Here is a 25,111-nt window from a genome sequence, read left to right as displayed (position 1 = left end):
TCGTACAAAAACAGCAATCCGTGCCGCTTACACACCATTACACAGTGTGCTGTTGCGGCTGCGAATCCCTCCGTTCAATACATATTCGTTTTGCTGAGTTTATCCTTCTTGTTTATGAAATTGATTCTGTTAATTACTCCTTGGAGAAATAACCCGTGGACATGACGACATACGGCGCGGATTACATCAAATGGTACGGTAATCGAACGCGCGCTGGTATATATGATAATGTATCGCGGTGAACTTTATTGCTTGTCATTTACGTGCCAAATAGCGCTGCACAGTCGGATTATGTTGGTAAATGGTAATTACAGTTGTGTTTTTTTTCGCGACATGTTGTCCCGCCGATCACACGCTGTCGAAATAAAATGCGGTGTGTCTTTCTGAGGAATTCTTAGCGATTATTAATAGTGCTTGTTGGTCGGTTTAGAAACCGGGAATATGGATGTTTATGTTGCCCGATAAACTGTCGTTCATCAATCTTCGCCTCGGTCTTTATCGACTGTAAACAGCTGTGCAATCCTCTGTAAATATGTCTTGACATTGATTGCTGAAAGAATAGCAGTTGATTCGGGAAGAATCCGTTTTCGTGTTTAATTCAGCAGTAATATAATTGCGATTTCAGACAGTTAATTAAAAGGTTCTGCGCTTATCGGTCGGTCGTTCACTAGTGCAGTATCTTAATGTTAGTAACCTACAATTTGCTAGCACTTTAATTTGTTTTACGCACGTGCTGTATAAGTCCAAGATACCGGCCTACACTGTCGGGATGCGTACTTTATGCATGCAATGCTTTAATCGTATAAGGTTTCTATTTGCCGCTTTTGATTTTTAGCTGTGGGTTACGCGCAATTAAAGTGTTCAAAGAAGTTAGATCCATAATTGACCTTAATTCCTACCTTGCCTGTAGGATTTTAATTCCGCGAAACTAAACTATCAGGAACCATGCTGCGTTTAGAAGTAATACGATCTGTTCAGTGCGACTGTTTTTCTTGCAGGTGGTCATAAAATATGATCAGCATTCATCGGTTCCCAGCACGATGCCATTTGCATAAAAGGTCGTGTGGGCATTCCTTTCAGCATAAACAGCGTCCGAGTAATTTTCGATATTTTGGATAAAAATAATTGCCGGCGAAAGATCATACTTACCAACGCACCGGAAACCAATCAATTGGACGCCAATAGCAGTGTGTGTTAAACTGTTTGTCCCACGATCATGGATTAGTCCACGTACGTATTTCGCCGTCCATTGTGCAGGATGTTAGCTGCATGGAAAGTATGAGTTTCCGGCCGGCTTAGTTGGAAGACCGGAATAAAAAACCGCCCCAACACTCCGCTCTTCACCAGTGCAATATGAATACGACGGCTCTTATATTTTTTCCCTCGACAACGTCCCATTTCCGGTCGGACAATGCACTAATCATAAACGGAACCACTGTTCCGTCCCTGCAAATGCTGTCCAATGCGTCCCTGTACCACGCCGCCATGCACAACGACAGTGACGCCAATAAGCGCTTCTATTATTATGAGGTACTGTGTTGCCAACAACGCCAGGACAATGTTATCAAGTGCCGCTGATAAACACTTTACAAGCGGCATGCATGTTGCTGCAGCACTGTAGTCGAGAGCCCTTGTGTGACCTTAGAGTTCAAGAGTCAACAAGAATTATTTTTAATTGCTGGTCTTCTTTGACAACCACAAGAGAGCCAAGCATCAGATTCTGCCCATCTTCGCAATATTTGATCGAAAAATGAACCTTTAAATAACATAATATCAAAAAATGGTTTAATATGTAAAATATAAGGTAGGGATACAAGGATTTGAATTAATGCTCTGAAAGCTTGGTGGTTGGAAATGACGCAGACGTTTCCCGTAGACGTGTTACGCTAATCATCGTTGAATGTATAAAGCAATCAATAATAATACTGGCGTAAAATTGCAGCATCGATATTTAATGCCGTGTCAGTCCGGCGCGATAGGTTAATTACGTTTGTTTACTTAACACGGAAACCAAACGGAAAGCGCCTTCTTCAAATGCCGGGCACGTTAGACCACTTCTTGCCTGTTTAATTTTATCCGTCGATATATTCGATACTCTTTTTTTCACTGCTGGAGTAGCACAAGCGGAACCTCAGGCTTTTCCAGGGGGGCCGGTCCAAAATCGGTATTATTTTTATTCCGAATTTTTTCGTGGTCATAACGTATAATATTACATATTATTTTAACCTCACAATATAATGCAATGCAATGTATAATAATTATGTATTGTGTATCGCGTCATCCGCCGGCTTCCCTTGTCTGGATGCCACGGTGACACAACAGGTGTATAGGTTATCTGCAAAAGCGTCGCTTTTCGTTGGCAGTGTTGTCATGAAAATATCCGATACAGGGAAAGTGCATCTTATTTGTCACCGGCGTCGCGGACGCCTCGGATTGCTGTCATAGTGTTATTTATGGGCTTATAGTTGATTGTGAGTTAAATGGCTACATTTTCCACCGGAAGACAGTTTACTTACACAGGATCACATTTCTGGCGGGCGGTTACGCAGTACAAATTGTGGAACGTGAGCCGGCATATATGTGTACATGTTGGCCAAATGTCATGTAGTCTTCCTTTGCGCATCCTGTTATGATTTTTGCTTCCTGTGTAGCGCACAACTGGGCGATGCACTTATTTACCTTAGGCTGCAAAAAACTCCGGCGATTCCATCTAACAACTGTAAGAGTGTCAAAAGCTAGAACACATGGAATAAATGCAAAAAATCCTCTATTGTAAGTTGAAACTATTACGCATATGTCGCTTGAAGCGCATATACAATGCTGTTTGCTGTGCATCAAATTTTACCTTTATACAAATTTAAGTGGGATGGGGGTGTTCTACCCAGAAAAATAAATTACGTTAAATTATCATCCCTGGATATCTTAATGTGGTGTCACTTGCTAATGCAGCTAATTACACGGAGTACATCCCATGAACTTCCAGAATGCCGTTAGCCTGTGTACAAAATCATTAATTCTAGATAATTAATTTATGTATGCTGTGCGTCTTTTTCAGTAAGACTCAACGCAGGTTTATTGAATTAAAATGTTAACATTATGCTTAATACCTAATTCTTCGAACCTGCAGAAAATTTACAGGCGAAATCCATGCGTAATTAGCCAAGAAATTTGATTTAAAAATAGCCTGAAGACGTAGTTGTTGGTTTTGCGTGCACATCGCGAGGCTGTGCAGCCGGAAACGATCCTCGTGAAATAGCCACTTAGACATTATGTTGTCCAATACCAGCTCTGAAGCTGCATTAAAAGCAAATTTAATACTTGCGTGATTTTTGTCCAGCAACTGTTGGGCTTCCACTGTCACGGAGGGTAGAGTATTAATTTATTGGACGTTTACAAAATTCACTGCACAGTCAGAACGGCCCCGACTGGGTTTACAGCATCCCGAACACCGTATCCACATGTGTATAGGATCGATATACGTGTATTGAGTAATAGATAAAGTTAATGCTTGTGTACTCTTACTCAAACAACCCAGCTATTCCATAGAAATCGAAAGAAAGTTTTTCAGCCTTTTTTTGCTTTCGTTGCATGCCGCATGTTATTGTGAGCTGTGTAAGCTGGGAGTTACTCTGGAAGTGCTCTCTTTTTTTTTTCCAGCAAGAGGTGCAAATACAAATGAAAAAGGTGTGGATGCTACGTTTGATGTTTGTTACACTAGTGAATCTCCTTTCACCTTCCAGTTTTATTAAATTTACGAATGACCGGGTGTTTTTAGTAGGTGAAGATTTCCACCTTTCTCTTTTATCAAATTTACGATTGACCGGGTGTTTTCAATGGCTGACAATATTAACCAAGGCCTGGTATTAAAAAATTATTGTGATTGAATGAGATTACGCAAGCGACACGCCTAAAACACACTATGAACGCATTCATAAACATTTTATTTATCGACAAATAATGGTGGGAATTACCGATTTACTTATGCTATAATGCATATGAAAGCGGATGATGGTAGATTTTTACGCATGCTGCATAATAGGCTGCGTGCATTATAAAATTTAAAATAATTCTATGTAGTTTTGCCATGATAATGCAAGGAGGTATTATGAGCGCAGGAATCGATAATCTGCCAGACGTGTTCAGGGAATTCTTTAATTAATTAATGGCGTTAAAGGACCCAATCCATAACGGTGAGCGCGCCCGTTAAGGGATCATTTTGGAGTGATTTGTGTAATGAAAAGCAGTGATGCGCGAATGAGTAGGAAGGATTAGTGTTAGCGAACCAGAACACATTTTCCGATTTGGCCCCGGAAAAGAGCAGGGAAACTTAACGCACACATAGTTACATACGCGGTCAATGCGACCAGTGGAGCGAATGGCTTTCTGCCTCCACTGCGACGTACAGGAAACATATGGCCACCGACGTAAGCACACTGACATTGTACATGGATAAAAAACGTCTTGTCCAGATACATGAAACAATCATTAACGTAATCATTTGATCTCTTTTGCGACAATCCTCAAGGGTTTACAATGCCGCCCAACACTGTACTGCACTGATTGCGGTTGTTGTTTATATATATGCATCAGCGAATGTATAAAAGGTCGCGTTTTGCCACACTGCGATAAAAGAGTCCAACCGAGCATTTTGTGAAAATACCACACATACCACTAGGGAATACGTGATAAAAAAAGCCTCTCAACAACACTGGGCTTATTGTAAATTAATGATGTTGTTCACGTGTTGTGGTAATTATGGCTGGGCACAAAAACCTTCTACCCGTGCAGACACGACGAAACCATGCAAAAATTAGATGGACTACTTCCTGTTCGGGCACACAACTGCGCTGTAAATATGTGTGTTTGTGCAGCCGGCGTAGTCGAATTAAATGTCTGAGTGCTTCTAGACAAACAGAATCAGCCAACGCCCTGCTCAGTCCATTAAAATTATTTTACGAATTTGTAAATTGTTTTAACGGGTTAGTCATAGTTAAAACTAGTGAAGAAAGTCCAGTATTTGTAAACTGTGAAACGGTTCAGTTTTCAAATTAAGTATTTATTAAGAATTACGCTTTTTACAGCATATTTTAACAACATAGCTTTACCGCGCCCCAAATTTGTATAAGGTCCAGCATACAGCACAACACAGCAGCAATTTCGCTAATTGTACTTGAAATACACAGTATCTCTATGATGTAACCGTGTGACACAGACAGTTACAGGCACTACCAAATTTTAATATTATTTTTGGTTTTTATCGCTAATTTTAGCAAGAAATTCAAACTAAAAGCATAATATTCGTGCTCAAAACACCACGACAAAATACAGTAAACTAAGATTTTTTGTTGATCTTTTAGACGGAGCAGTTGACCTTCATGTTCATCTTGGCCTTTCTGGTTATCAGCTTCAACTTCCTAGTATTTGCCGCCCTAGGGATTTCCAAAACCAGGACGCGAATGGGATTCTGGGTTCTGCATTTAGCGCTGGCAGGTAAGTAATTATTGGCATTCCTAATTGCACTGATTTTTTTACCCAACCTTCCCGGAACCGGAACGGGTCAGATCAAGAATTCTGCTATAATATCAATAAGTCAATTGTGGTTTCCAGCCCAGTCATTTAAAATTGAACGTTTTTTAGATTTACTTGTGGGTTTGATATCTATACCAACTGACATCGTTTGGCAAATGACCTATGAATGGTATGCCGGCAATGTGGGATGCAAGGCGATACGCTATGCACAAGTAGGTAATGGTAATTATTGATTGTGAACGAGTGCTCGGTATTATAACATTAAAAGCTCTAAGCCTCGATTTTCTTTAGCTTTAAATTTGATTTATTTTCGTCAGTCTGAAACGATAAGTCATACTCCCATAACGATAACTGATAATGCTGCCATAACAGGACTGTTTCAATTTGGAATGGTTGTGCACAGGTTGTGGTTACTTTTGCCTCAAACTACGTCCTAGTCGCATTGTCAATTGACCGCTATGACGCCATCGCTAATCCACTGACATTCACCAGCGCAGGTAATATCGCACTAAATTCAATTAAAAGTTAATTAGGGTGCAAAATGGTACACAAGCCTCGCTATCACAGAATTATATTTCTTTGAATACGTCTTAAGCTTTCGGGCTTAAGATATTCGTAGTACTTACCACAATGACATTTTTATTATGCTACGCAGATTTTACTTAATTAAATATGTGATGTGTGTGAACTGTGAAGTGTGTACATATACAGCATGGAATTTCCTCGTACCCGAATGAAATAATTATTGTAATTGCGTGTAGGCTTAAGTATGAGACTTTATATAATGAACGTATAATACATACTATGAAATGAACTGTTGTTAATACGTACGAAAAAATGTGGTGCACTGCGTGGGCGAATGCGAAAGACTTATATTCCCGGTGACGAAATTCTTCAACAACTTTACCCTGAAAACTTTGTAAAATACGGCGCTCGAGTAGTCGTAATTTTTCGTCTGCAAGGAAAGATATTAAGTTTCCATTACAGAGATTAAATTTAAGTACTCTTATGTAATCGTGCGCAGATCAGATGTCGTACACGTTTTCTGTTGACACATCGTCTTTGTCTTTTTATTTGAGTTTGTTTTAGTAGCACCGCTTGTAAAATTAATTAAACATGGTCGTTAAATTTACGTAAATACTGCCAGTCTTTATATGACTGTATGAAATAAGGTAAAACTGTTTTTGGAATTAAAGAAACGGCGAAGCACGTATGGCACGCAATTGTATACCGCACCTAATTTTAAATACCAACGTATACGGTATTGATAGTATTTGTAAATACTGTGTAGTCGTTAAAAAGGAGTTAACCATTCATTTTATTCAACAGCTGTATATAGAAATCTTGATCGATGGTGATATAAAAATTGACGAATATGATTTATTGGTAGTGCGCCGTAGCCGGTTTCTTATTGGATCAGCATGGTTCTTCAGTTTTCTATTCTCCATTCCCATGCTGTTTCTATACGAGCAGGACCGAATCGATGGATACCTGCAGTGTTGGATATCGTTTCCGTCACAGACATACTGGCAACTCTATTTCACCCTGGTTTCCCTAATACTTTTCATTATCCCGGTGATTATAATCATCGCTTGCTTTGCCATTGTGCTACGCACAATATATGTCCGCGGACGCAATCTGGAGTTTGAGGAAGCAATGAACCTCAGCCGGCAAGACAGCTTCGAGGCGCAGGATCTGGTTGGGAGTGTTCTCTACAGAAGCAAACGCCTAGCTGCAGGTACAGATCTAGGATAAAACTGCGCCATGCCCTTTCAAAATCAGCGTGCAATATGTACAAAATTAAGCTCACGAGTAAAACAGTTTGTAAAATACGTTGGCTAAATGATTAAAGGCCAAAATTCGAACACTGTTCGAATTTTGGCCTTTAACTAACGTTTATTGTATTTTTAAACTGTTTTACTCGGGCACGCAAAGCTCAAAATTTTTGTACGCAAGCAATTGTACAAGAATAATATTGCGTAAAACTTTGTCGTTCCAAGAACTTTATATTTAATTACGTGCATCTTATCCTGCACTGATAATTAATTTGCATGTACTTAATTTAAATATGAGTTCAGTAATGTTACCAGACTATGTTACAGCAGAATTACACAGCACTTAATTGTCGGTACCAACCAACCCGGGTAAAATAGCTTGTAGGAAAAACGTTAGTTTTACATGTAAGTACCGCTAGGTGAACGGATGTGTGTCAATTTTAGCCGTTTCCTAACGTTAAGTTGACGTTTTTTTTGCAAGTTGTTTTACTCGGGCAATGTATTTAAGCATTTAACTTCTAGAAATACTTAAACGCGTTCTATAACCTATCGTTGCACTACGAACAAACAAACTTAGTAGAGGCTAACAAAATTTGGATGCACACGCGATGAATAACGAATATAAAAATATGTACACAAGTTCGAATTTTGGCATTTAACTAACGTTTAGCTAACGTTTTTTTTACAAACTGTTTTACTCGGGACATGTGTACCGGAGTACTTATACAATACTTACAGAAGTGTATCTGTGGATACAGTATAATTATAGATATCTATGGATAGATACACAGTATGGAAAGTCATCACCGGATGCATTTTTTGCAGGCATCCCATCCATTGCATCTTCGAGATCCGAGTTTGCCAAAGGGCTCATTCCCAGAGCTAAAATAAAAACAACAAAAATGGCCCTTGTCATTGTAACGGTTTTTATCGGTAAGCATGCCTCCTTTTAAAACAAGCGCAAATTTCCAAAAAGAATTCCAAATGTGTATTTGCATAATCCGCTCCTTCTGGCATAAAGTAGCCACCAATCATAAGTTGTACGTGCGTGCACACTCATTGACACTTCGACTTGTTTTTCAACAAGTGTAATTTGATCTAGATAGATCTGACACTAATTAAATAAACTAAACAATCCACTTCCTGGATCGGTGGAAAATTGTGTGTTAAGCGCTTAAAAACAGTCATTTTTTGTCAGCATGCTGGAGTCCTTATTGCATCTATGACCTTTTGGATGTGTACGAGCATGTGGAATTTGCCAATCCGCAGACGAAAATTGCCGTCTCCACACTAATGCAGTCGCTCGCTCCATTAAACTCCGTTGCCAACCCGGTCATTTCGTGTATTTATCTGCGCCGGGAAATCGTTCGCGGACTGCGCCGTATCCACCGGACGTTGCGGCAACGCGGCAGGAAGCCGACATCGACAACACAGCTGCGCTTCTCGCGCAAGACATTCGGTCGCACGGTCGACAACGGATGGACGGACAACTGTCTGGCTGTGCCGAACAATTCGCGAAACTCAAATTCTTTGGGTGACGAAGGTTCCAGTAACGGGAACGCGTTGGCCGCGTATAGTCACGTTAACGGCTTAACAATGAAAGGCTCCAGGGGAGCCTTAGTTTGACCTTTCTTGATCTCTGTTATGATTGCACACCACACACGTTTATGTCTTGCCATCGTTAAATTTTTGATGCGCATGTAACAAATTTGTTCGTTTTTTTTGGTAGACTGTCGCGTTGACCAAAGAAATTCCCGTTATTTTGATGTTTTGATTAGCGCTGGTTGATAGTTTGTTCAAATTAGTCCAACGATCATAAGTGTGCTGCGTAAGTGCGACACCGTAAAGCAATCTTTTTTTTATGGTTAGTTAATAGTTATGTGATATTTTACTTTAAAAGGCTTAATTATAGTAGATGGCAACTTATGCCACGCCAAGCAATGTCACGTATTCGAGAATCCTTAATTCCATACTTGTGCCCTCCTCATTTTTATTTTTGGTAATGTTTTTCATAAGGCGATTGCATCTGCGATTCTAGCAGTAATGATACGACGTAACATAAAACCCCATCGCTTAGCAGAAATGGTGCATTTCTGTTGTGTGATGACTTTGACCAGCAACAGTTTTTCTGATGTTGGGGAAATTGTTTCATTTCTCCATACATCGTAAGTAACTGTAATTTATCGAAAAATTTACGAATAAAAGCTGCTAGTTTTCTGTGGCATTTGCTTAGTACTTACACATTTTTGTCTCCGTTAGTTAATAATAAGAGACTTCTGGTGATCATGCAACGAAGTAGGCACCTAAACCGAACGAATGCCTGGTAAAGAAGAATCAGCAAAGTACATACCTGGTAAAGACGTGTGTTCAAATTATACGCTAGAGGGAAACCTAACTGAAAATTGTCAAATAGCGTTAGGTAGTGATTGACTGAGTGTTACACATATCTATCTACAGTACCTTGCCCGTAAAATCAGGTTTATCAGACATCAACCAGCCAACGCGGAGAGGCATGATTCACTCACAGCAATTCAACAACGTGCTTAAATTTTTATATAAAACAGTTAATAAAGTCAAACAGAATTCGCAAAAACAGACAAAATCAAGAAGCAGCGCGGGATCGACCTTTGGGCTGGACAATAATACCGGATTCGACTGCCGGTGGCGATGCATCATCAAACACCATATACTGCACTTTCTGCAGCTCCTGATGCAACCGCGCTCGCTCATACCGACAGTAGATCCACCAGCAGAACGTCACCGCCGCATACGATCCCACCGCCACATCACAGGCGCGCCGCACCCGACTGGTCAGCATAAATGTGCCCAGTCCAGCGCCCAATCCGCTCAGCATGCCGTACATGAACGACTCACGAAAACACGGTATACTCAGTAGATTTCGTTGGATAAAATTCGAATTCTTCAGCCGCTCTTTCTCCTGCCGTTCTTCGGAATCCAGAATGGCCTGCTCCATATCGAGATCGCTGGGCGCGGCCATGGTAGATGAGGCTCACAATTAGTCGTCGTCCTCTGTGCCGGTTGTTTCCAGCTGGATCAAATTACCCAGCTTCCCGTATAGATCGATCCGCAACTGATTCAGTTCTTTGAGGTAATCCGCTGCTTTGGATTCGTACTCATCCAGTTCCGCCTGAATGCGGGTTTTTTCGTCGGCCAAGAAAGCCTCCGCTTCGGGTTTAAGTTTCTCGAAGACGGATGGCGCGTCGACTTGGCACGGCACCAGCGCTTCGTCGTCCACCAGGATTAGCTCGTCTTCGGCGTCGTTGATGGTCTGAAGTTCTTTCTGTGATCAAGACGGATAACATAACATTAATACTGTACAGCAAAAATCAAGATCGTCGGTGGCGAAAATTTCCTATCATTTTCTATACTGATTCTTCCTTCTACCAAATTTCGAATATTAAAAGTCAACGTCAGTTAAAGCTAAAAACCAAAAAATCCATGCTGTCTGTTTTGCCAAATTCCGACTGACTGTGAAAGTAGAGTCGCCGCCCAAGGACTTTGAGAAAACTTCGTAGTACCTTAGCTGCGTTAGCAAGGATAGTCTGTTCTTGATACAGTGTGTGGACAAAGGAAAACCGTGCAATCTGTAAATGTGTATCCTTCGAAATGGCAATGCCTTCAGCACGTTTTGTGACTCCTTCTAGCTCCCCGGTAATCTGCAAAGACCGTGAACCTCGATGAACGCTGGCAACTATGCAAGAGGTGATTGTGAACAGCAAACTAACACTTAATATGAAATCGTGGCAAGTTAAGTACTCACAGATTTGGGAATACCGGACATCTTTCTTTACTATTCCACCTGAATCATCCCAATGGACTCAAAAAAAGCTGAAATCAGACAAAACTGAAATCTAAACAGCACAAAACAGCTTTTTCAAAATAAAACCATGCCAACAAAATTTTTTCGTTTTAAAAACTCTTATAAAAAGCCCACTGCCTGCCTGAGGAGGTTGAGGCTACAAAAGGACAGCCGACAGCGTCAACACGATTGGACACTCGCGAAATTGAAGGCGGGGAAACACGGACTTCCGGTTGGATTTGAGAAGTGAGTGCGAGCAAAAAAATTTTATTTAACCAAGCAAAAGTTTATGGGAGACTTCGTATTATATCAGTTGTTTTAGATCTCCATCTTCAGGCTCACCGCAGGATCTTGGAAAATTTCCCGACTGTGAGTAACCGTAAATTTTAATAACCCAGGGAGATAAGCACATGATGTCGAGCGGCGCTCAGGCCAGTGAGTCCACCGACGATTGGTTGGAAGAAGATGTTGAGCTTCCAGGAGACTCCGAATATCGCAAAATAAACGAAGGAATCTGGAAGGTACGCTTCCCATTAATATTCTTTTGTCCATGACAGAATTTTTTTGCAGTATTTAGAATTAACTAAGCTGGAAATCTTCTTCAGGAAGGTTTCAGGAATGCTGTTACCGAGAGTAAAGATGTTAGCCTGCAGAAAGGCTTCGAAGATGGATTCTCTCGATGCGCTGCGTTATCCGCTCGTCTCGGTGAGCTGCGCGGTCAGTTCGAGTAAGTTGTAGTACTAGTTTATACTGCAGTAAATTTCTTTGGCGTTTTTTACAGAAAGGTTTATATTTTCAATGCAGGGCCACGCTTAAACTGAGAGCATCCGACGCACACCGTGTGTCCATGCAAAACTTTCTGACTGAACTTACTGAGTTCAGCACGCATGCATCAAAGTTTGCCACAAAAGACCTGCAGAGTCCCGAGGGAATGCTGAATTTCAATAAGCAAACGGATCTTCATGCACTAAATGTGGATGATGCTGTAAATAATTTAATACGACGCGGGATGGCCATTTTAAGCAAAGGGGCAGAGAAAGATAGTTGATTCCGGAACAACGAAGCGCGAAGTGGATCACAATGTGGATACTAAACACTGAACAGTGGCATTTGGATTGTTACTTATTGCCAGTCGACCAGGATAATTCCATCCTTCGAATAAATTCGCATACTGAAAACGGGTGGGACACGACCTGTCGATGTCGATAACCTGAAAATGTTGGATCCCGTGAAGGAAAGTTGCGCACTGGGAAGTTCATAATTCATCAAACAAGAATTTTGTAGGACTAATTAATAATAATCCTGCGTGCAATAATGCTGGATGGGATTCTACAGAACTAGATGAAAGCGTTTGAAAATCGTTTGCTTCTATGGCGTCTTCCCTTTTGTTTTGATAATGATGTGACTGATGTCTACCGGTGTTTCCAGTTCTTTCCAGATTTGAATACTTCTATTAAAACTCATTGACAAATGATATCCACTGCTTCATTAATCTAGCCAGAATAGTCCTGCCTTTAATCCGTTATTCCTGTGTAAGAAGTGGTATTTTTGATGTGGGCCAAATAATATGTCAGTAAAATAAGTGCTGCTTCGGGGCGTCGTTAGAATAAAAATTTTGTCCTTTATAAAAGAGTAGGTAAACGTTCTCGCATATGAATGGGAGTTCTCACTAAAACCAGACTACTGAGGGCATACTGACACGTATTTTTCAAATAGGGGTTTTTAAAATCCCACGCCAAAAGCAGCGCTTTTCTTTTATTCACTGCAACTACTGTTACCATCAACATCAAACAACACTACGTTAAAACGTCAAATCCTGTTTTCTTCTCAAATTTGTGGGCTGGAACTACACTGCTGCTGGTTCCAGGGCAAAATTCGCAGATAAATAAAACAAAAACACAACACCAACGATAGTGCTTATAAATTAAAACAGAGTAATCAACCAATCGTTATGCATTTTATTTAATAAGATGACAAAATTCCCTTGCACTCATCCAGTTTCACACTTGAAATAAAACCGTAGTACGAATAGTTGTAAGATCAACACCGCCGTCCGAATGCAGATGGAACATTTATTATCCTCCTTCGTAACCTCCTCTCGCGCTCTCACCGAACATAAGCACCTTCAGTTCGTCGTACAGCACCAACACCAAAGCGCCACCGGTGCCACGGAGTACGTTGGAGAAAGCACCCTTGAAGAAGGCTCCGCCGCCTTCCTGCTTGGCAATCTTCGCCCAAGCATCCAGAGTTCCCTTGTACATCACATCACCCTTCTTGCGACCGCTCTACGATGTCAAAACAAGACTATTAACACGGTAACACCTAAATGGCGCAAAAAATTCGTCTTTATTCCCTCGCCATTGCTAATTTGCTACTGGTACTCCAAGCCAATACAGAAAAATCAGAGCGAACTACTAACCTGCATCATAAGACGTCGACGGACGGTATCAAACGGGTAAGAAGTGATACCAGAGACAGTCGTGACGATTTGGGCAATGATAAAACTGACAATCAGCGGAGTGTTCTTAGGGTCAGGCAACATTCCCTTGCAAGTGTCGAAAAGACCGAAGTATGATGCACGGTAGATAATGATACCTGCCAAAGAGATAAATACGGTTAGCATGTGCTTCATAAACGATAAAGCCATAAAACAAAGTGCACCATTTTTATTGCCGACTGTACGAATCACCAGCGGCACGTTACGCAATACAACTTATAAAAGAGCTCCCCAACTGCGTGATAAAGCGTTTCTGATAATTAACATTCTTCGTACCTTGCACAGATACGCCAAAGCCTTGATAAAGACCCTTGAGACCGTCAGTCTTGAAGATTTTGCCGATGCAGTTGGTCAGACCGGTGAATTCACGTTCAGCATTTCCCTTGCCTATATTAGGAAAAAAACATTTTACAATCCACATTGACGGGCGATGTTTTTAAACACACACAAATACCGTACCGATATCAGCAGCCAGACGAGTACGGGCGAAATCCAGAGGGTAGACGAAGCAGAGGGAGGTGGCTCCTGCAGCACCACCACTGGCCAAGTTACCCATAAAGTAGCGCCAGAACTGTGTCTTCTTGTCGACTCCCGCAAGGAAGATCTGCTTGTACTTGTCCTTGAAGGCAAAGTTCAGGGCCTGGGTGGGAAAGTAACGGATGACGTTGGCCAAGTTACCGCGCCAGAAAGACAGAAGACCCTGTTCGCGTGGGATGCGGACGAAGGCATCGACGATGCCCTTGTACTGCTTATCTTTGGTGATCTGCTTAGAAGCATGTTGGACCTGCAGCAATAATGAGTTAGAATAATTACTTAGACTCAAAAAATATTTTGGTAACCATTGGCAAATAACCATTACAACCTCAACATGTACTCATTAAACTGCAAAAACCAGCCCGACAAAACCACGTATGATGTTTATGGAGGAACAGCAATGATTTAAAATTCCTGTAGTTTATTGGCTTCGTAGCTATACACTGTAGATACCAGATACTGTAAGAAGATTCTACTAAAAACCCAGGAGAACACAGGCACATCTGATGCAAAAAGTTCATCAAAGATAATCAAGTTACCAGAAAGTGAAAATATAAATAATTAAAATTAATCATAAAAAGGAACTGATAGATTATTGTACTCAATTGTCACGATTCCCGGTAGCGCAAACGTGGCTTGAGAACACCCGCCACCCGAGTGAAAAATCACCGGGGCTGTCGTGCTAACGGCGGCAACCGGTATGTTATCGCTGTCAGACAACCCGGTCTTTATTAGCGCAGCCTGTCACTGCTACCGCGCCCACACCGGACCGGCTCACGCTGGTTGCATCAGGTACCCTGACGCGCAAAAGGACCACGTGAACTCCTCCTGATCGCAACACTAGGATCTACTCGTATGACGTCACAGGAGTTGTTACTGCAGTCGTCTAGGATGCTTCCAGAATCGCTGATCGAGCCAACAGTGGCACATCATCTGTACGATGTCGCCGACGGCCGAAATTTCGCTAGTGCACTCTCAGATTCTCTATCTTCTACCATTCGAGCTACCGCTAAAAATAACTCCTGCTATAATTATCTCCCTGACATACGGAAATGGTTATGTAATACGCTAGATGGGAAACTGTTAATATGCAACATTAGGGCACAAAAATCAATATTATACTGCTTAAAATACAAAAAAACCCAAGTTAGTAACGGTTTGCGGCTTACTTGTAAAAGGAGCTTCACACGTTCAATGGGAGCAACGGCGGTCTTGGAGATGCCAGCTGCTACACCACCAGCGGCGAAATCCTTAAGGAAGTTAACAACGAAGTCCTGGTTTTTCGACGACATTTTTCAGGGATCTGTCTTCTAGAACGCGAATGGGGTGGTAAGAACTTAACTGCACGCTGGATTACCCGTGTTGGACTGAGCGTGCGGTAGAAAGAGACCAACGCGAGAGCCTGTTCATCTACACGCCGTCTGGCCTTTTTCAGCAGTCAATGGAAAAAGGGGCGAGAACGAAACAGAGCCAATACCGTTGCCCCGCGCAAAAGGTGCCATTGATGATTAGTGAAAAATAACGTAAGCGACCAATGAGCAATTTTTACGATATGGACGGGTTCCGCAGTCAGTCTTCATGGAAAAGTGGTTGCGTAACTCATACAACACCCGACATCGTACACCTGATAGTCCTGATTGTAAAAGCTTTATAAAAGTCATAAAATTTACATTGAAAAAACAGTTACGGTAAGTAAATAAAGACAGTATGCACTTCTATGTATTTTGTACGTTGTGCGGCACAATATTATTATTAATTTTTATATCTATATATACTTCTATAATATACTGTGTACTTAACACTTACTACAGCGTTATTTTATTAGTACGTAGTGCCTGTGACGTATTGATAATTTACCAGTTCTTACGCATCGTATGCTAAAATTAATTTGAATGTTGAAGTTAGAAAGACAATTTTTAGATTTCAGTATTAAACTTTTAGATGTTAATCAGTTATTGTGCTCACTACCACGCCTACTAGACTAGCCGCCGTAGCCGGTAAACTGTGCAGTGTCTTGTATTATCTTTCTGTAGTAGCCGGTATAGTACTGTGCGGCTCCAATTAGGTAAACATTTACTTATAAAAGGGCATTTTAATATTAAAAGAAACTAAACATTATTACAGTAAGAGTTTAAACTTATCCGCTCCTTCCATTAAACTAGGGGAGAGTGCCGCTGCTCTCACATCAGAAATTTGCCCATTTCAAAGCGTAAGTTTCCAGAAGCGAAAAATCACCCAGCGTTAATTTACTGCATGTAATTCGCCAATACCAGGTGATTAAGAGGAGGAAGTTAATTCTATAAATTGTACATAAGTTAATTCTATAAATACTGACTTTATAAATCTCTGCTCTAGATACTTACCTATTTGCCACAGAAAGTACAATTAACTTATGTACAATACAATGTGCAGCAAAGTACTTCTTCCATATTTCGTTTTCTTTTTCGTACCAATTGTTTTTCGTATTAGTTTATTACTTTAGTTTTTGTTTTCGCTTCGTTAATAAGCGCTTTGGATATCACTAATAACTACCTGGAACAATTACAGTATTAGAACCTTCTATAGAAACATAATCCCGGATTATGCTGTCACGCGCTTTAATCTACAACACACAACTCGTGACAACTGTATGAAATTCAAATTACGAATATCATTACGCACAATTTTATTTTTCGGTTTTCCTGACTACGGGAATTACATGAGCAGAAGCCAAACTACACAGATGAGCAAAAATACAGAAAATCGCTAGCGCATCATTCATAATCATGACCATACACATTTTATACGGAAACAGCAGTGCGCTTAATTTAGGAGCATTAATCGACAATGAGATCGAAAAAATCTTGATTCCACGTGGGCGGCATCTTTCAGATCGCAGCGATCAAGTGAGTGTTGCAAAAATGCGGTTAGAAATCATTAACGGATCCGTGATATATAGAACAAAAAAGGACACTCCAATGAATAACTTTATGAAAGTTTTATATAAAAGCAACCTTTTTATACATAAAAATTTAAACAAAAAACTATATTTTTAGCTGGGATGTTTTTTGTGCAATTGGTGGGGGATTTTTGAGAAAACGCAGCTCCAACGTATCCCGGATATAAAAATGTGATAAAAAAGACGAAGAAACATCAAAAAATGCCGAAAAAGCTCAAGATGACCAATTTATAAAAAAACTGACCAGAGTGCCCCTTTCACTTTTTTGGATCCGAAGACGCATACACCGTCAGCGTTTCCCGGAGTTTCGCACTGGTTTTCCGCAATACTGTCACATTCTGATCGCTTCCCGAGCCGTTAAAATGATTGTAATACTGTATATTCTGTCGAAATTCCCGCACCACGGCCGACAGCTCATTCATCTGGTTCGGATGCACATAGTCAATCCCGATGATCCACGCACAGTGCACGGTATCCTGCCAGTCGCCGTCCGACAACTTGTAGATCTGCGGAAAGATCTGGCAGCGCTGCATGCCGTTCACCTTCTCCAGATTGGGCAGCATGGGACGCAGCTTGGACTCCACCACCCCGCGCCAGCGATGCAGACTGCTCTCGCACTTCGCGGTACTGATCACGGTCAAGAACATCTCGTACTCATCCAGCGGATTGCGCGTGGCCAACACATCCGCCCACACGTGATTGTCGGCGCGCAGCACCGCCAGCGCCGAGCGCATCTCCTGCCGGATGTTGTGAAATGTCGTGCGGGTGACGTTGAAGGAGGAATTCTGGTACGGCTTGCATGGCGTGATTATCGGCATCATGTAGGCATCGAGACCGACAAAGCCTTCGATGTGGTTGTAGGGATTGTCCGCCTGATTAATATTGACCGGCCGCGACTGCCAGTTCCATTCGGAAAATTCCTTGAAGAAAGACTTGACGTGCTTCCGCACGGACATCCCCGCATTCACCCGGCAAATATGCGCCACCAGAATCGCCCAGGACACGCCGCCCAAATATCCCAGCGTGTTGGAGTAAATCAGCCGCTGCATGGCCCAGTGTTTGACGAACGTCAGCACCGCGCGGAACACCTTCACATCCGGAACATAACTGAGTAAATACCGCGACACTCGCCAGCCGTTCAGACTCTTGACGCTCTTCTCGTCCATATCGCGCAGGATATCATCCGACAGCAGACTGGCATCATCCGGCATACTGGTGGTGCGCAGCGCCGCAAACGTCAAATCCACCTCAATCCCGTAATACAGGAACTTAATCACAGGCACAAACGTGTTCTCCACGGGACAAACTTCCTTGACGTTCTCCTGCTGCCGCAGCAGCTCCACAAACCCGCGAAAGACCTCTTCGCGCGTGACATAGCGCGGGGCGACGAGCACGGCGTCCAGATCGCTGTTGTACGTGGTTAAACCCAGACCGTGACTGCCGAAGGCTTTGACGAACACCGTCTTCTCCAGCTGCGAACGCTCCAGGCTGAGGCGTTCCGCCTGTCGGCCGATCCAGTACACGGCCAGATTGTTCAGGCAGGTCAGCACTTCGCTGCGCAGTCGCCGGATTTCGTCCCGGTCCACACAGGGCGCGGGATGGGCGAACAGTTCGTCCAGCAGTCTGTAGAATTTCTCGTCCATTTCCTTGTGCTCCAAGAGCGGCGGCGACGGACGACGGGACGGCGGACAACTCATCACATATTCCTGCAGGGCACACGCCGAGAACGAGTGATGGTAGTAACTGTAAACCGGATACTGCTGGAAACTGGAATAGTGATACTGCTCCGAATAGGGCGGAGAAATGAAATTGGCCGGGGAATTCCAGTGCAGCTGTTGATCCCGGAAGGCTCTCGGAAGCTCGGAAGGAATGAAATTGTATGTCTGTAGCAGATACGATTTATCAGGTTATTAGAAAATTAGCATGATTATATCCTTCAAATCAGCAACAATTCAGTGTCGTGTGCCGTTTGCGGCTTTCTTCTAGTTTCTATTATCTACAACGATTCTACATTCATGCTGGATCACGAATGCAAATATTGCTACCAGTAGGCAACCGTAAAAAGCGGAGAAATCTGAAATCTTATCAGCACTTTTGAGTCGTGAACTTGTGACTAATTTGCGCCAGTCAGATAAAAACTGTCTACCAGCCATCAAACACTTACGGATTTAGGCATAGTAGACATTTTCTAATATTCCACCTTAAACATTCCGAGAATGAAAATGTACAAAAAATCCTGAGATCAAGAATAAAATTCAAGAGGTAAAGATCTCACAAAAACAATAAATAAACAAGTTAAAAGCCTTCTTAAAGCGAAGCAGGCTTCTTTTCTACGTCCGCAAAGTGCAAATGAAGTGAAACAGAAATCCAAAGGGCGAAAGAGTCTGAATCGCAGGCAAAAATACATCGTAACGTTAATAACATTAATTTTCTTCCGTTGGTTAAATGGTAGCGCCATTGGTCGGTCGCCATACAAAAAGGCGTGGGATCGCCATACTTCCGGACTTCTCTCGTCAGTTTTGCTACTTTTGCACCTTACTCGATAAACCAGATCGTAATCTCACCGTCAGCATTGTACCTGTACAGAAACAGTACATCTGATATTCTGATGGTAGGTAGACAGTAGAGTAGACACTGGTCAGATCTCCCTGTCACAATGGCGAAAATAACGGAAAGATATTCGCATTCAGAATAATCATAATGCAATCAAAGATCGGCCATCGACGAACTGCAACATCTGACGGTTTCCTATTTTGGCTCGCGGGCTTTCTATCGCGAAATCTTACATAATAGATCCACAAACTAAAAACATTCAAATACTTTATACAAACTTCAATATACAGAAGTACCGAAAGTTATAAGGAATACATAAAAGTACAAAACCACATAACTGCAGCATTTTCTGTACCGAAGCTCAAACACCATTGTCAACTTTGCCGAATAGCATGTCATCTCGCATAGAAGATACATGCTGGAAATAAAGACAAGCGACTTGCCCAAAACGCAAAACCCGGCAAGTACTGTACCACTACAATTAAAAATTCAAAACAGTAAAAGCAATCAGTTCATTTCACCATCCCTCGAAAGTTCTATTTAATAGCTCACGATACAAATCGTCAGAATCTTCAACAAGGATAGCTGATCAATACATCTTGGCATACTGCATGTCAAACGGATGATTAAGAGAATTCTGCAGCGAGTTCCGGTGCATTTGCCCTCGATCCCCGGTGGCTATCACGCCATTACGTACTCCATGATAGATTTCCGATATTTGCGAAGCAGTCTCCTCCACGATAACGGACTGCTGCCGCTTATCGGAGCCTGAACTGTGTCCACTTCCGGAGCTGTGTCCGCTGCCCGAGCGACCGTTTCCCCGTTTGATTTGCGCAATATTGGCATAACCACTGTGGCTGGATGGACGATAAATGGCAGGATGGCGGGCTTGACCCACCTGACTAACCGAATCTGGTAGGTCACTGTACGCCGCCAGTTGGCTTTCCGAGTCGGGAAAGTCTTCGTCATGCAGGATGGGCATGTGCGTAAACTCTTCCGTAAGATTAGGCAGATCCCCAAAGGTATAGCACAACTTCTCCGAGAAATCTCTAGTACCAATCGTGTGCTTAATGTAACCGGATTTCAACAGATCCGCAGCGTACTTTCTTCCTTCACTGCGACCTTTGAGATCTTTGACATGTTCCAACAGCCACCTAAAGATGCCAAAAAGAACAACGATAACATGACGCTCACGAATCTGGTTGTGGCACAGTATTAAATAGAGAACAGTCAACTCGAGTTTTGCATTTCTGTATACCGGGAGCATCTCTGTAGACAAGTTAAACGGTAATCAACTATGCAAAAATGTAAGATTTTTAAAATAAAACTATAAAAATTAATCATATGCATGCATACAAGGATGTATCCTTTGATAACGAAATCCGAAAGATCATTGATGCAACAACTTACGTGACGAGATCTTTTCCCGTGAACGCTTTGGCTATGGGCATTTTCAGCCACTCGCGATCACGAATATCCAAACCGGAATCTTCTCTGCACATCTGCCTAATAACCTCTATCCTCTCCGAACCAGTGGACAACTCTTGCGGTAGAAACTGTGTTGACATGAACAGGCCCGTACCGGCCTGATGAGGGGAAAGCGGAACATCATCGAAATGTGGCAGGATGGGTGTTTTCTCTCGGTATGGTGCCATTTCCGCTAAGCGCATAGCTTCGATTTGTGCCACCCAGGCACTGGGATCAATGGGATGAGAGGGCTCTCTCCGGGTGGAATTTTCATCATTCGGATCCAGTTCTCGAAGGGTATATGCGCTCTCGGGAGGGGAACGGATATAACGTTTCCGCACATCGAGGATCACATGTCCAGTAATGGAAGCCTCGCGTACAACAGCTGTCGCCTGCTGTTCATCCATGCAGTGGACGGGTACGGAATTTACCTAATAAATTAAACAACTGAAGATCTGCTGAAAGGGATGCAGTAAGGACGGTATAATCACGTGGAACTGATTGTAGCCTCGTCGTATATATAGTTCGTGCTAGAATACTAATCTGTCCTGCTGCACAGCACTGCCAAATTGTTACAGATGATGCGATGCGACCATTAATTTATCGAAGAACTGGAATGAAATTTTAATATAATTATGACAGCAGGAGAGAGTCGTTCCACTTTGTTTTATTTCCAGGTAAGTTTTATGCTCGGTAACGCAGGGAGCGTTGGTTTTGCCATCTCTCATGTTAACCGGGAATAATTTTTAATTTAGACTGTGCAGATTATGGCTCTATGAATTTTTCGCTCAGATATTCCCAGAGAAACAATCAAGCGCTTCACAACAGAGGAAAACGGACCGTAAAAAGTAACCGTGTGAAAAAAACACTAACCCCAGGACATAAAACAATTAAATCCATTTACCATCGCGCATTACAATTCAACGCGATTATCGAAAACACTCACCTGGAGAATTTCGTCACCCGGCTCAAACTGTCGGCTTAAGTCCGCGGGACTCCCCTTCATAACTGATTCCACATAAATCCCTTCGACCGGATTGTCCAATGTAGGGCCCAAAATTTTCAGGCCAACCATTTTTGTTTGCTGGACATTGAGAACAACCCGAACAATGTTTCCTCCAGAGACAACAGTCTCTGTGATGCTGCTCATCGATGATGCTCGATTTAGACTGGCTGGATCAATTCGCCGGACACGTCGCTTTTTCCGGGGCACCCGCTGGGCAGCATTGTTTACTGAGGATCTATCCGTAAAACTGGATATACGACTGGAACCATCGTATTCCGAGTCGGAGTGGCAAGAGCGGCTGTCAAAACTGACTAGCGAATCGGTCTCGTATCCGCGGTTGGTCAATTCCGGAGCTTTCTTCTTGGCTGAATTGGGACCGCACACCCGCCTAATACCAAACAAAAACAGATTTATACTAATCCTGTTCCGTTACAGGCATTCAACGCTCATTAAGAGTATGAAAACAGCAATAGCAAACTGCTTCCAAACATAAGATAAGAGATTCCAGCTGATTTTTGTCCTAAATGTTCCATGAACGTTTCGGCACTGTTGCTGATGATATTAGAATATTTATAACAGACATTATGAACTTTAGCTAACAGTGTGATATTGTAATCTTGCCTGTACGTAAACAATTGTCACTTCGGTCACCCATGCGTCATATACAAAATTTTATTAAACATATTGTAAGAAGATCTAACTTGCAAAATACTTTTACGTAAAATCTCAACATAACACTTCAACAGAGACCACATTTGAATAACAAAGGCTACTTCATGATGAAAATGTCAATTGGGTTACGCAGATTCATGCTCATCAGAGTTTCTTGCAGTATTATACAATCAACGTATTTAAAGCAACTTTGTGGTATTTGGATGATTGATCGATATTTACATATAGAAAGCAATCCATCGAGGCATCGCTAAGTCGCTTTAAATTTCAGTTAACCAATTTTGCACAGACAAACTGAAAAGGACTATACGCTGCATTCTCTAACTGTAAAATTGTAAATACCTACGATGACATGAATTACAGGTCACAACCGCCATCACAATTCACAATCAAATTATTCGTACATAATGCAAGAGAGTTATTAGCCGTTTCGCTTTGCACATAATAAGGCAACAACTCATCCAAGAATCAACCATAGTAAATAGTAAATACTGATAATTATCGAGTATAAAACACAAAAGTAAAAGTTATATACAAAAGTACACGTGGAACAGCTTTGTTTTACACAGAAAACTGAGCAACATTACCTGTAAATGATATATTAATTTTAAATCGCGACGTAATAATTACCTTCAAATTAAACGCGAGCAGTAGCAGCTTAACGTTAATAAGTATCTTCGAAGTCCAGAGAGCTGTATTTCATAATTTTCATTAACTCAAGAGCAGTATGTAGTTGTACTGTCACATCAAACTGTAGTGAAAAAACTTAAAAAAACACGCCTGCTTTTTAAAAAAAACCACATTTCTAATTTTGTTAGCTACCCAGTAGTGAACATCGTAAAAAGACTTAAACTCGGTAATTGCTTGGCAGATTTCTTTCAAAAATTGAACTCCCCAGCACAACAGAAACGAGGGGTCAAGCGGCCAACAAAAGCGACATTAAGCAATGAGTAATAATATGCAATTCACCACAGAGTAACAAGTTTTCTGAAAGAAACCATTGAAAACTGTAATGCAGCTTTCAGAATCAACATCTCACAAAAGGAAATCATATCACGCATGTAAATAACGCTTTTCATGGCAAAAATCGATAACTTTCAGTTCACAGTAGATGCGACATTTCCCCAGAGAACTGATAAACCCTTAAGCCACCTATAAAATTTTAAACAAATCAAATATCTCCCGTTTGAAATCAAACTATTGCAAGCCCTGGTCGCATTATTATGAGATTTCGGGTGTGCAAACGTAAATACAATATGTGGCGTTTCTATTTCCTGAGTGGAGACAACATTTTTTTTAACAGAAGCCGGCATCTATTTAGCTGGTTTATAATTAGACTTGCTGATTTAGTTGATTGATTGGTGATTTTAGTAGCTAACTACCTTATTCCATAATCATACATAGTTCATTCAGTACGAGTACTATAACGACGGCTAACTATTATTTTATTATTACCATTTTTCACTCGATGTACTGTACAAATTGCAAACTGGATAATATCTATCGACCCACACCCGAATTCTTGTTTCTAATCAAACAGCCTTTTCATGAATGAAAGATAAGATAATAACTCCTATGTCCTAACTCGCAATCGATAAAGTGCTTTAACATAACCTGAAAGCTGAAACTGTAACAGCGTAGCTTGACTGATTTCATTCTGTGGGGTACAATTGGTACCAAAATGATAAATTTCATAAAATGATAAATTTCATAACAATAAATTATTTTTGCGAGTCAAACTTCTCGGTAGTCGACCGATTCGCTGCCGGACAATGCTCATTGCAAGCAGCTCCAAATTTCGATTTCATTACTTACTGTTTTATGTACTACGTACGAGTTCGCATCTAATAACTAAAAAGTACCCTCAATAATTACACAGCTGCAAAATCAAAAATCATGTGACGAGCAGTGGAGCACGATGTGGCTACAAAAAACCAAACCATGCACGATCACACCGAAAAACACAGGATAACCACCGTTTTTATTCGACAATTTACTGCGCTCGCGAAATGTCCAAAACTTACCCGCTGCGCTTCTCCCCGGATTCTTCCGACTTCTGCGCCATTTCTTCCGCTTTCGTGAGGCTTTCTTGGCAGTAGCAAGCGCGAACTCCTTGTGCTCCCGGAATTTTGTGAGTTCGGATCGCTATGGACAGACGAGTCAACGGAAATCAACTGCGCCACAATCTTTCCCTTGTATATGGGCAACCGCGCTACATCGTCCGCTACTTCCTCTTTAACTTCGCCTTCCTCCGGATCAATGGAACGAAAGAAAAACTTATAATTTGTTCGAGGCAGTTTGGCTTTAAAATCAGCCAGAG

At 41.7% G+C, this 25,111-nt stretch overlaps 7 protein-coding genes across 11 annotated transcripts; 2 read left to right on the top strand and 5 right to left on the bottom strand.

The window, feature by feature from the left end:
* The first annotated feature begins 11 nt into the window (after positions 1–11).
* LOC129584027 (cardioacceleratory peptide receptor-like) lies at positions 12–9,101 on the top strand. Of its 4 annotated transcripts, none has more exons than XM_055476111.1 (8): positions 12–193; positions 999–1,530; positions 5,358–5,490; positions 5,638–5,741; positions 5,933–6,026; positions 6,920–7,267; positions 8,130–8,237; positions 8,503–9,101. In XM_055476111.1, the coding sequence occupies exons 2-8, from the start codon at positions 1,354–1,356 to the stop codon at positions 8,928–8,930; spliced, it is 1,392 nt and encodes a 463-aa protein (XP_055332086.1). In that variant the 5' UTR covers positions 12–193; positions 999–1,353; the 3' UTR covers positions 8,931–9,101. The 4 variants fall into 4 exon arrangements, with proteins under 4 accessions (XP_055332086.1, XP_055332087.1, XP_055332088.1 ...); XM_055476112.1 differs by lacking the exon at positions 12–193 and adding an exon at positions 285–526; XM_055476113.1 differs by lacking the exon at positions 12–193 and adding an exon at positions 559–685.
* A 666-nt stretch (positions 9,102–9,767) lies between these two features.
* LOC129584042 (cytochrome c oxidase assembly protein COX20, mitochondrial-like) lies at positions 9,768–10,302 on the bottom strand. Its single transcript, XM_055476132.1, has one exon. It carries the CDS (start codon positions 10,300–10,302, stop codon positions 9,907–9,909), a length of 396 nt encoding a protein of 131 aa, XP_055332107.1. The 3' UTR covers positions 9,768–9,906.
* Positions 10,184–11,225, bottom strand: LOC129584041 (probable prefoldin subunit 4). The gene is made up of 3 exons (XM_055476131.1): positions 11,086–11,225; positions 10,844–10,981; positions 10,184–10,605 (listed from the first exon to the last, which is right to left on the bottom strand). Exons 1-3 carry the CDS (start codon positions 11,104–11,106, stop codon positions 10,321–10,323), a joined length of 444 nt encoding a protein of 147 aa, XP_055332106.1. The 5' UTR covers positions 11,107–11,225; the 3' UTR covers positions 10,184–10,320.
* A 164-nt stretch (positions 11,226–11,389) lies between these two features.
* LOC129584047 (uncharacterized) lies at positions 11,390–12,680 on the top strand. 2 transcript variants are annotated; one of them, XM_055476138.1, is made up of 3 exons: positions 11,390–11,645; positions 11,730–11,841; positions 11,929–12,680. In XM_055476138.1, exons 1-3 carry the CDS (start codon positions 11,535–11,537, stop codon positions 11,943–11,945), a joined length of 240 nt encoding a protein of 79 aa, XP_055332113.1. In that variant the 5' UTR covers positions 11,390–11,534; the 3' UTR covers positions 11,946–12,680. The 2 variants fall into 2 exon arrangements, with proteins under 2 accessions (XP_055332113.1, XP_055332112.1); XM_055476137.1 differs by having other exon boundaries at positions 11,730–11,851.
* A 186-nt stretch (positions 12,681–12,866) lies between these two features.
* Positions 12,867–15,541, bottom strand: LOC129583921 (ADP/ATP translocase 2-like). Its single transcript, XM_055475973.1, has 5 exons — positions 15,325–15,541; positions 14,081–14,405; positions 13,898–14,008; positions 13,544–13,719; positions 12,867–13,409 (listed from the first exon to the last, which is right to left on the bottom strand). Exons 1-5 carry the CDS (start codon positions 15,445–15,447, stop codon positions 13,200–13,202), a joined length of 945 nt encoding a protein of 314 aa, XP_055331948.1. The 5' UTR covers positions 15,448–15,541; the 3' UTR covers positions 12,867–13,199.
* Positions 15,542–16,805: 1,264 nt separating this feature from the next.
* LOC129584130 (poly(A) polymerase type 3-like) lies at positions 16,806–19,747 on the bottom strand. Its single transcript, XM_055476241.1, has 2 exons — positions 19,258–19,747; positions 16,806–18,976 (listed from the first exon to the last, which is right to left on the bottom strand). The coding sequence occupies exons 1-2, from the start codon at positions 19,276–19,278 to the stop codon at positions 17,351–17,353; spliced, it is 1,647 nt and encodes a 548-aa protein (XP_055332216.1). The 5' UTR covers positions 19,279–19,747; the 3' UTR covers positions 16,806–17,350.
* Positions 19,748–19,895: 148 nt separating this feature from the next.
* Positions 19,896–25,007, bottom strand: LOC129584131 (segment polarity protein dishevelled homolog DVL-3-like). The gene is made up of 4 exons (XM_055476242.1): positions 24,816–25,007; positions 22,060–22,507; positions 21,057–21,544; positions 19,896–20,800 (listed from the first exon to the last, which is right to left on the bottom strand). Exons 1-4 carry the CDS (start codon positions 24,854–24,856, stop codon positions 20,236–20,238), a joined length of 1,542 nt encoding a protein of 513 aa, XP_055332217.1. The 5' UTR covers positions 24,857–25,007; the 3' UTR covers positions 19,896–20,235.
* Between the last annotated feature and the right edge of the window lie 104 nt (positions 25,008–25,111).

This window comes from Paramacrobiotus metropolitanus, unplaced genomic scaffold, assembly GCF_019649055.1.
Source record: "Paramacrobiotus metropolitanus isolate TYO unplaced genomic scaffold, Prichtersi_v1.0 Parri_scaffold0000012, whole genome shotgun sequence".
In the NCBI taxonomy this organism is placed as follows: Eukaryota; Metazoa; Tardigrada; class Eutardigrada; order Parachela; family Macrobiotidae; genus Paramacrobiotus; species Paramacrobiotus metropolitanus.
The sequence above is the reverse complement of the archived record's forward strand: the minus strand, read 5'-3'. Positions and strand labels throughout refer to the sequence as shown.

Excerpts from the sequence above, each read along its gene's own strand:
- LOC129584027 (XM_055476111.1), top strand. The coding sequence starts at position 1,354 with ATGAATACGACGGCTCTTATATTTTTTCCCTCGACAACGTCCCATTTC. Across the intron at positions 1,531-5,357 it reads AGCGCTTCTATTATTATGAG|ACGGAGCAGTTGACCTTCAT; the intron begins GTACTGTGTTGC and ends TTGATCTTTTAG. Across the intron at positions 6,027-6,919 it reads ACTGACATTCACCAGCGCAG|TGCGCCGTAGCCGGTTTCTT; the intron begins GTAATATCGCAC and ends ATTTATTGGTAG.
- LOC129584041 (XM_055476131.1), bottom strand. The coding sequence starts at position 11,106 with ATGTCCGGTATTCCCAAATCT. Across the intron at positions 10,982-11,085 it reads TGTCCGGTATTCCCAAATCT|ATTACCGGGGAGCTAGAAGG; the intron begins GTGAGTACTTAA and ends CGGTCTTTGCAG. Across the intron at positions 10,606-10,843 it reads TCCTTGCTAACGCAGCTAAG|AAAGAACTTCAGACCATCAA; the intron begins GTACTACGAAGT and ends TCTTGATCACAG.
- LOC129584130 (XM_055476241.1), bottom strand. The coding sequence starts at position 19,278 with ATGTCTACTATGCCTAAATCC. Across the intron at positions 18,977-19,257 it reads TGTCTACTATGCCTAAATCC|ACATACAATTTCATTCCTTC; the intron begins GTAAGTGTTTGA and ends TATCTGCTACAG.
- LOC129584042 (XM_055476132.1), bottom strand. The coding sequence starts at position 10,302 with ATGGCCGCGCCCAGCGATCTCGATATGGAGCAGGCCATTCTGGATTCC.
- LOC129584047 (XM_055476137.1), top strand. The coding sequence starts at position 11,535 with ATGATGTCGAGCGGCGCTCAGGCCAGTGAGTCCACCGACGATTGGTTG. Across the intron at positions 11,646-11,729 it reads TAAACGAAGGAATCTGGAAG|GAAGGTTTCAGGAATGCTGT; the intron begins GTACGCTTCCCA and ends AATCTTCTTCAG. Across the intron at positions 11,852-11,928 it reads GAGCTGCGCGGTCAGTTCGA|GGCCACGCTTAAACTGAGAG; the intron begins GTAAGTTGTAGT and ends TTTTCAATGCAG.
- LOC129583921 (XM_055475973.1), bottom strand. The coding sequence starts at position 15,447 with ATGTCGTCGAAAAACCAGGACTTCGTTGTTAACTTCCTTAAGGATTTC. Across the intron at positions 14,406-15,324 it reads GTGTGAAGCTCCTTTTACAA|GTCCAACATGCTTCTAAGCA; the intron begins GTAAGCCGCAAA and ends TTATTGCTGCAG. Across the intron at positions 13,410-13,543 it reads GTCGACGTCTTATGATGCAG|AGCGGTCGCAAGAAGGGTGA; the intron begins GTTAGTAGTTCG and ends TTGACATCGTAG.
- LOC129584131 (XM_055476242.1), bottom strand. The coding sequence starts at position 24,856 with ATGGCGCAGAAGTCGGAAGAATCCGGGGAGAAGCGCAGCGG. Across the intron at positions 21,545-22,059 it reads CGGGTGACGAAATTCTCCAG|GTAAATTCCGTACCCGTCCA; the intron begins GTGAGTGTTTTC and ends TTAATTTATTAG. Across the intron at positions 20,801-21,056 it reads ACGGGAAAAGATCTCGTCAC|GTGGCTGTTGGAACATGTCA; the intron begins GTAAGTTGTTGC and ends TGGCATCTTTAG.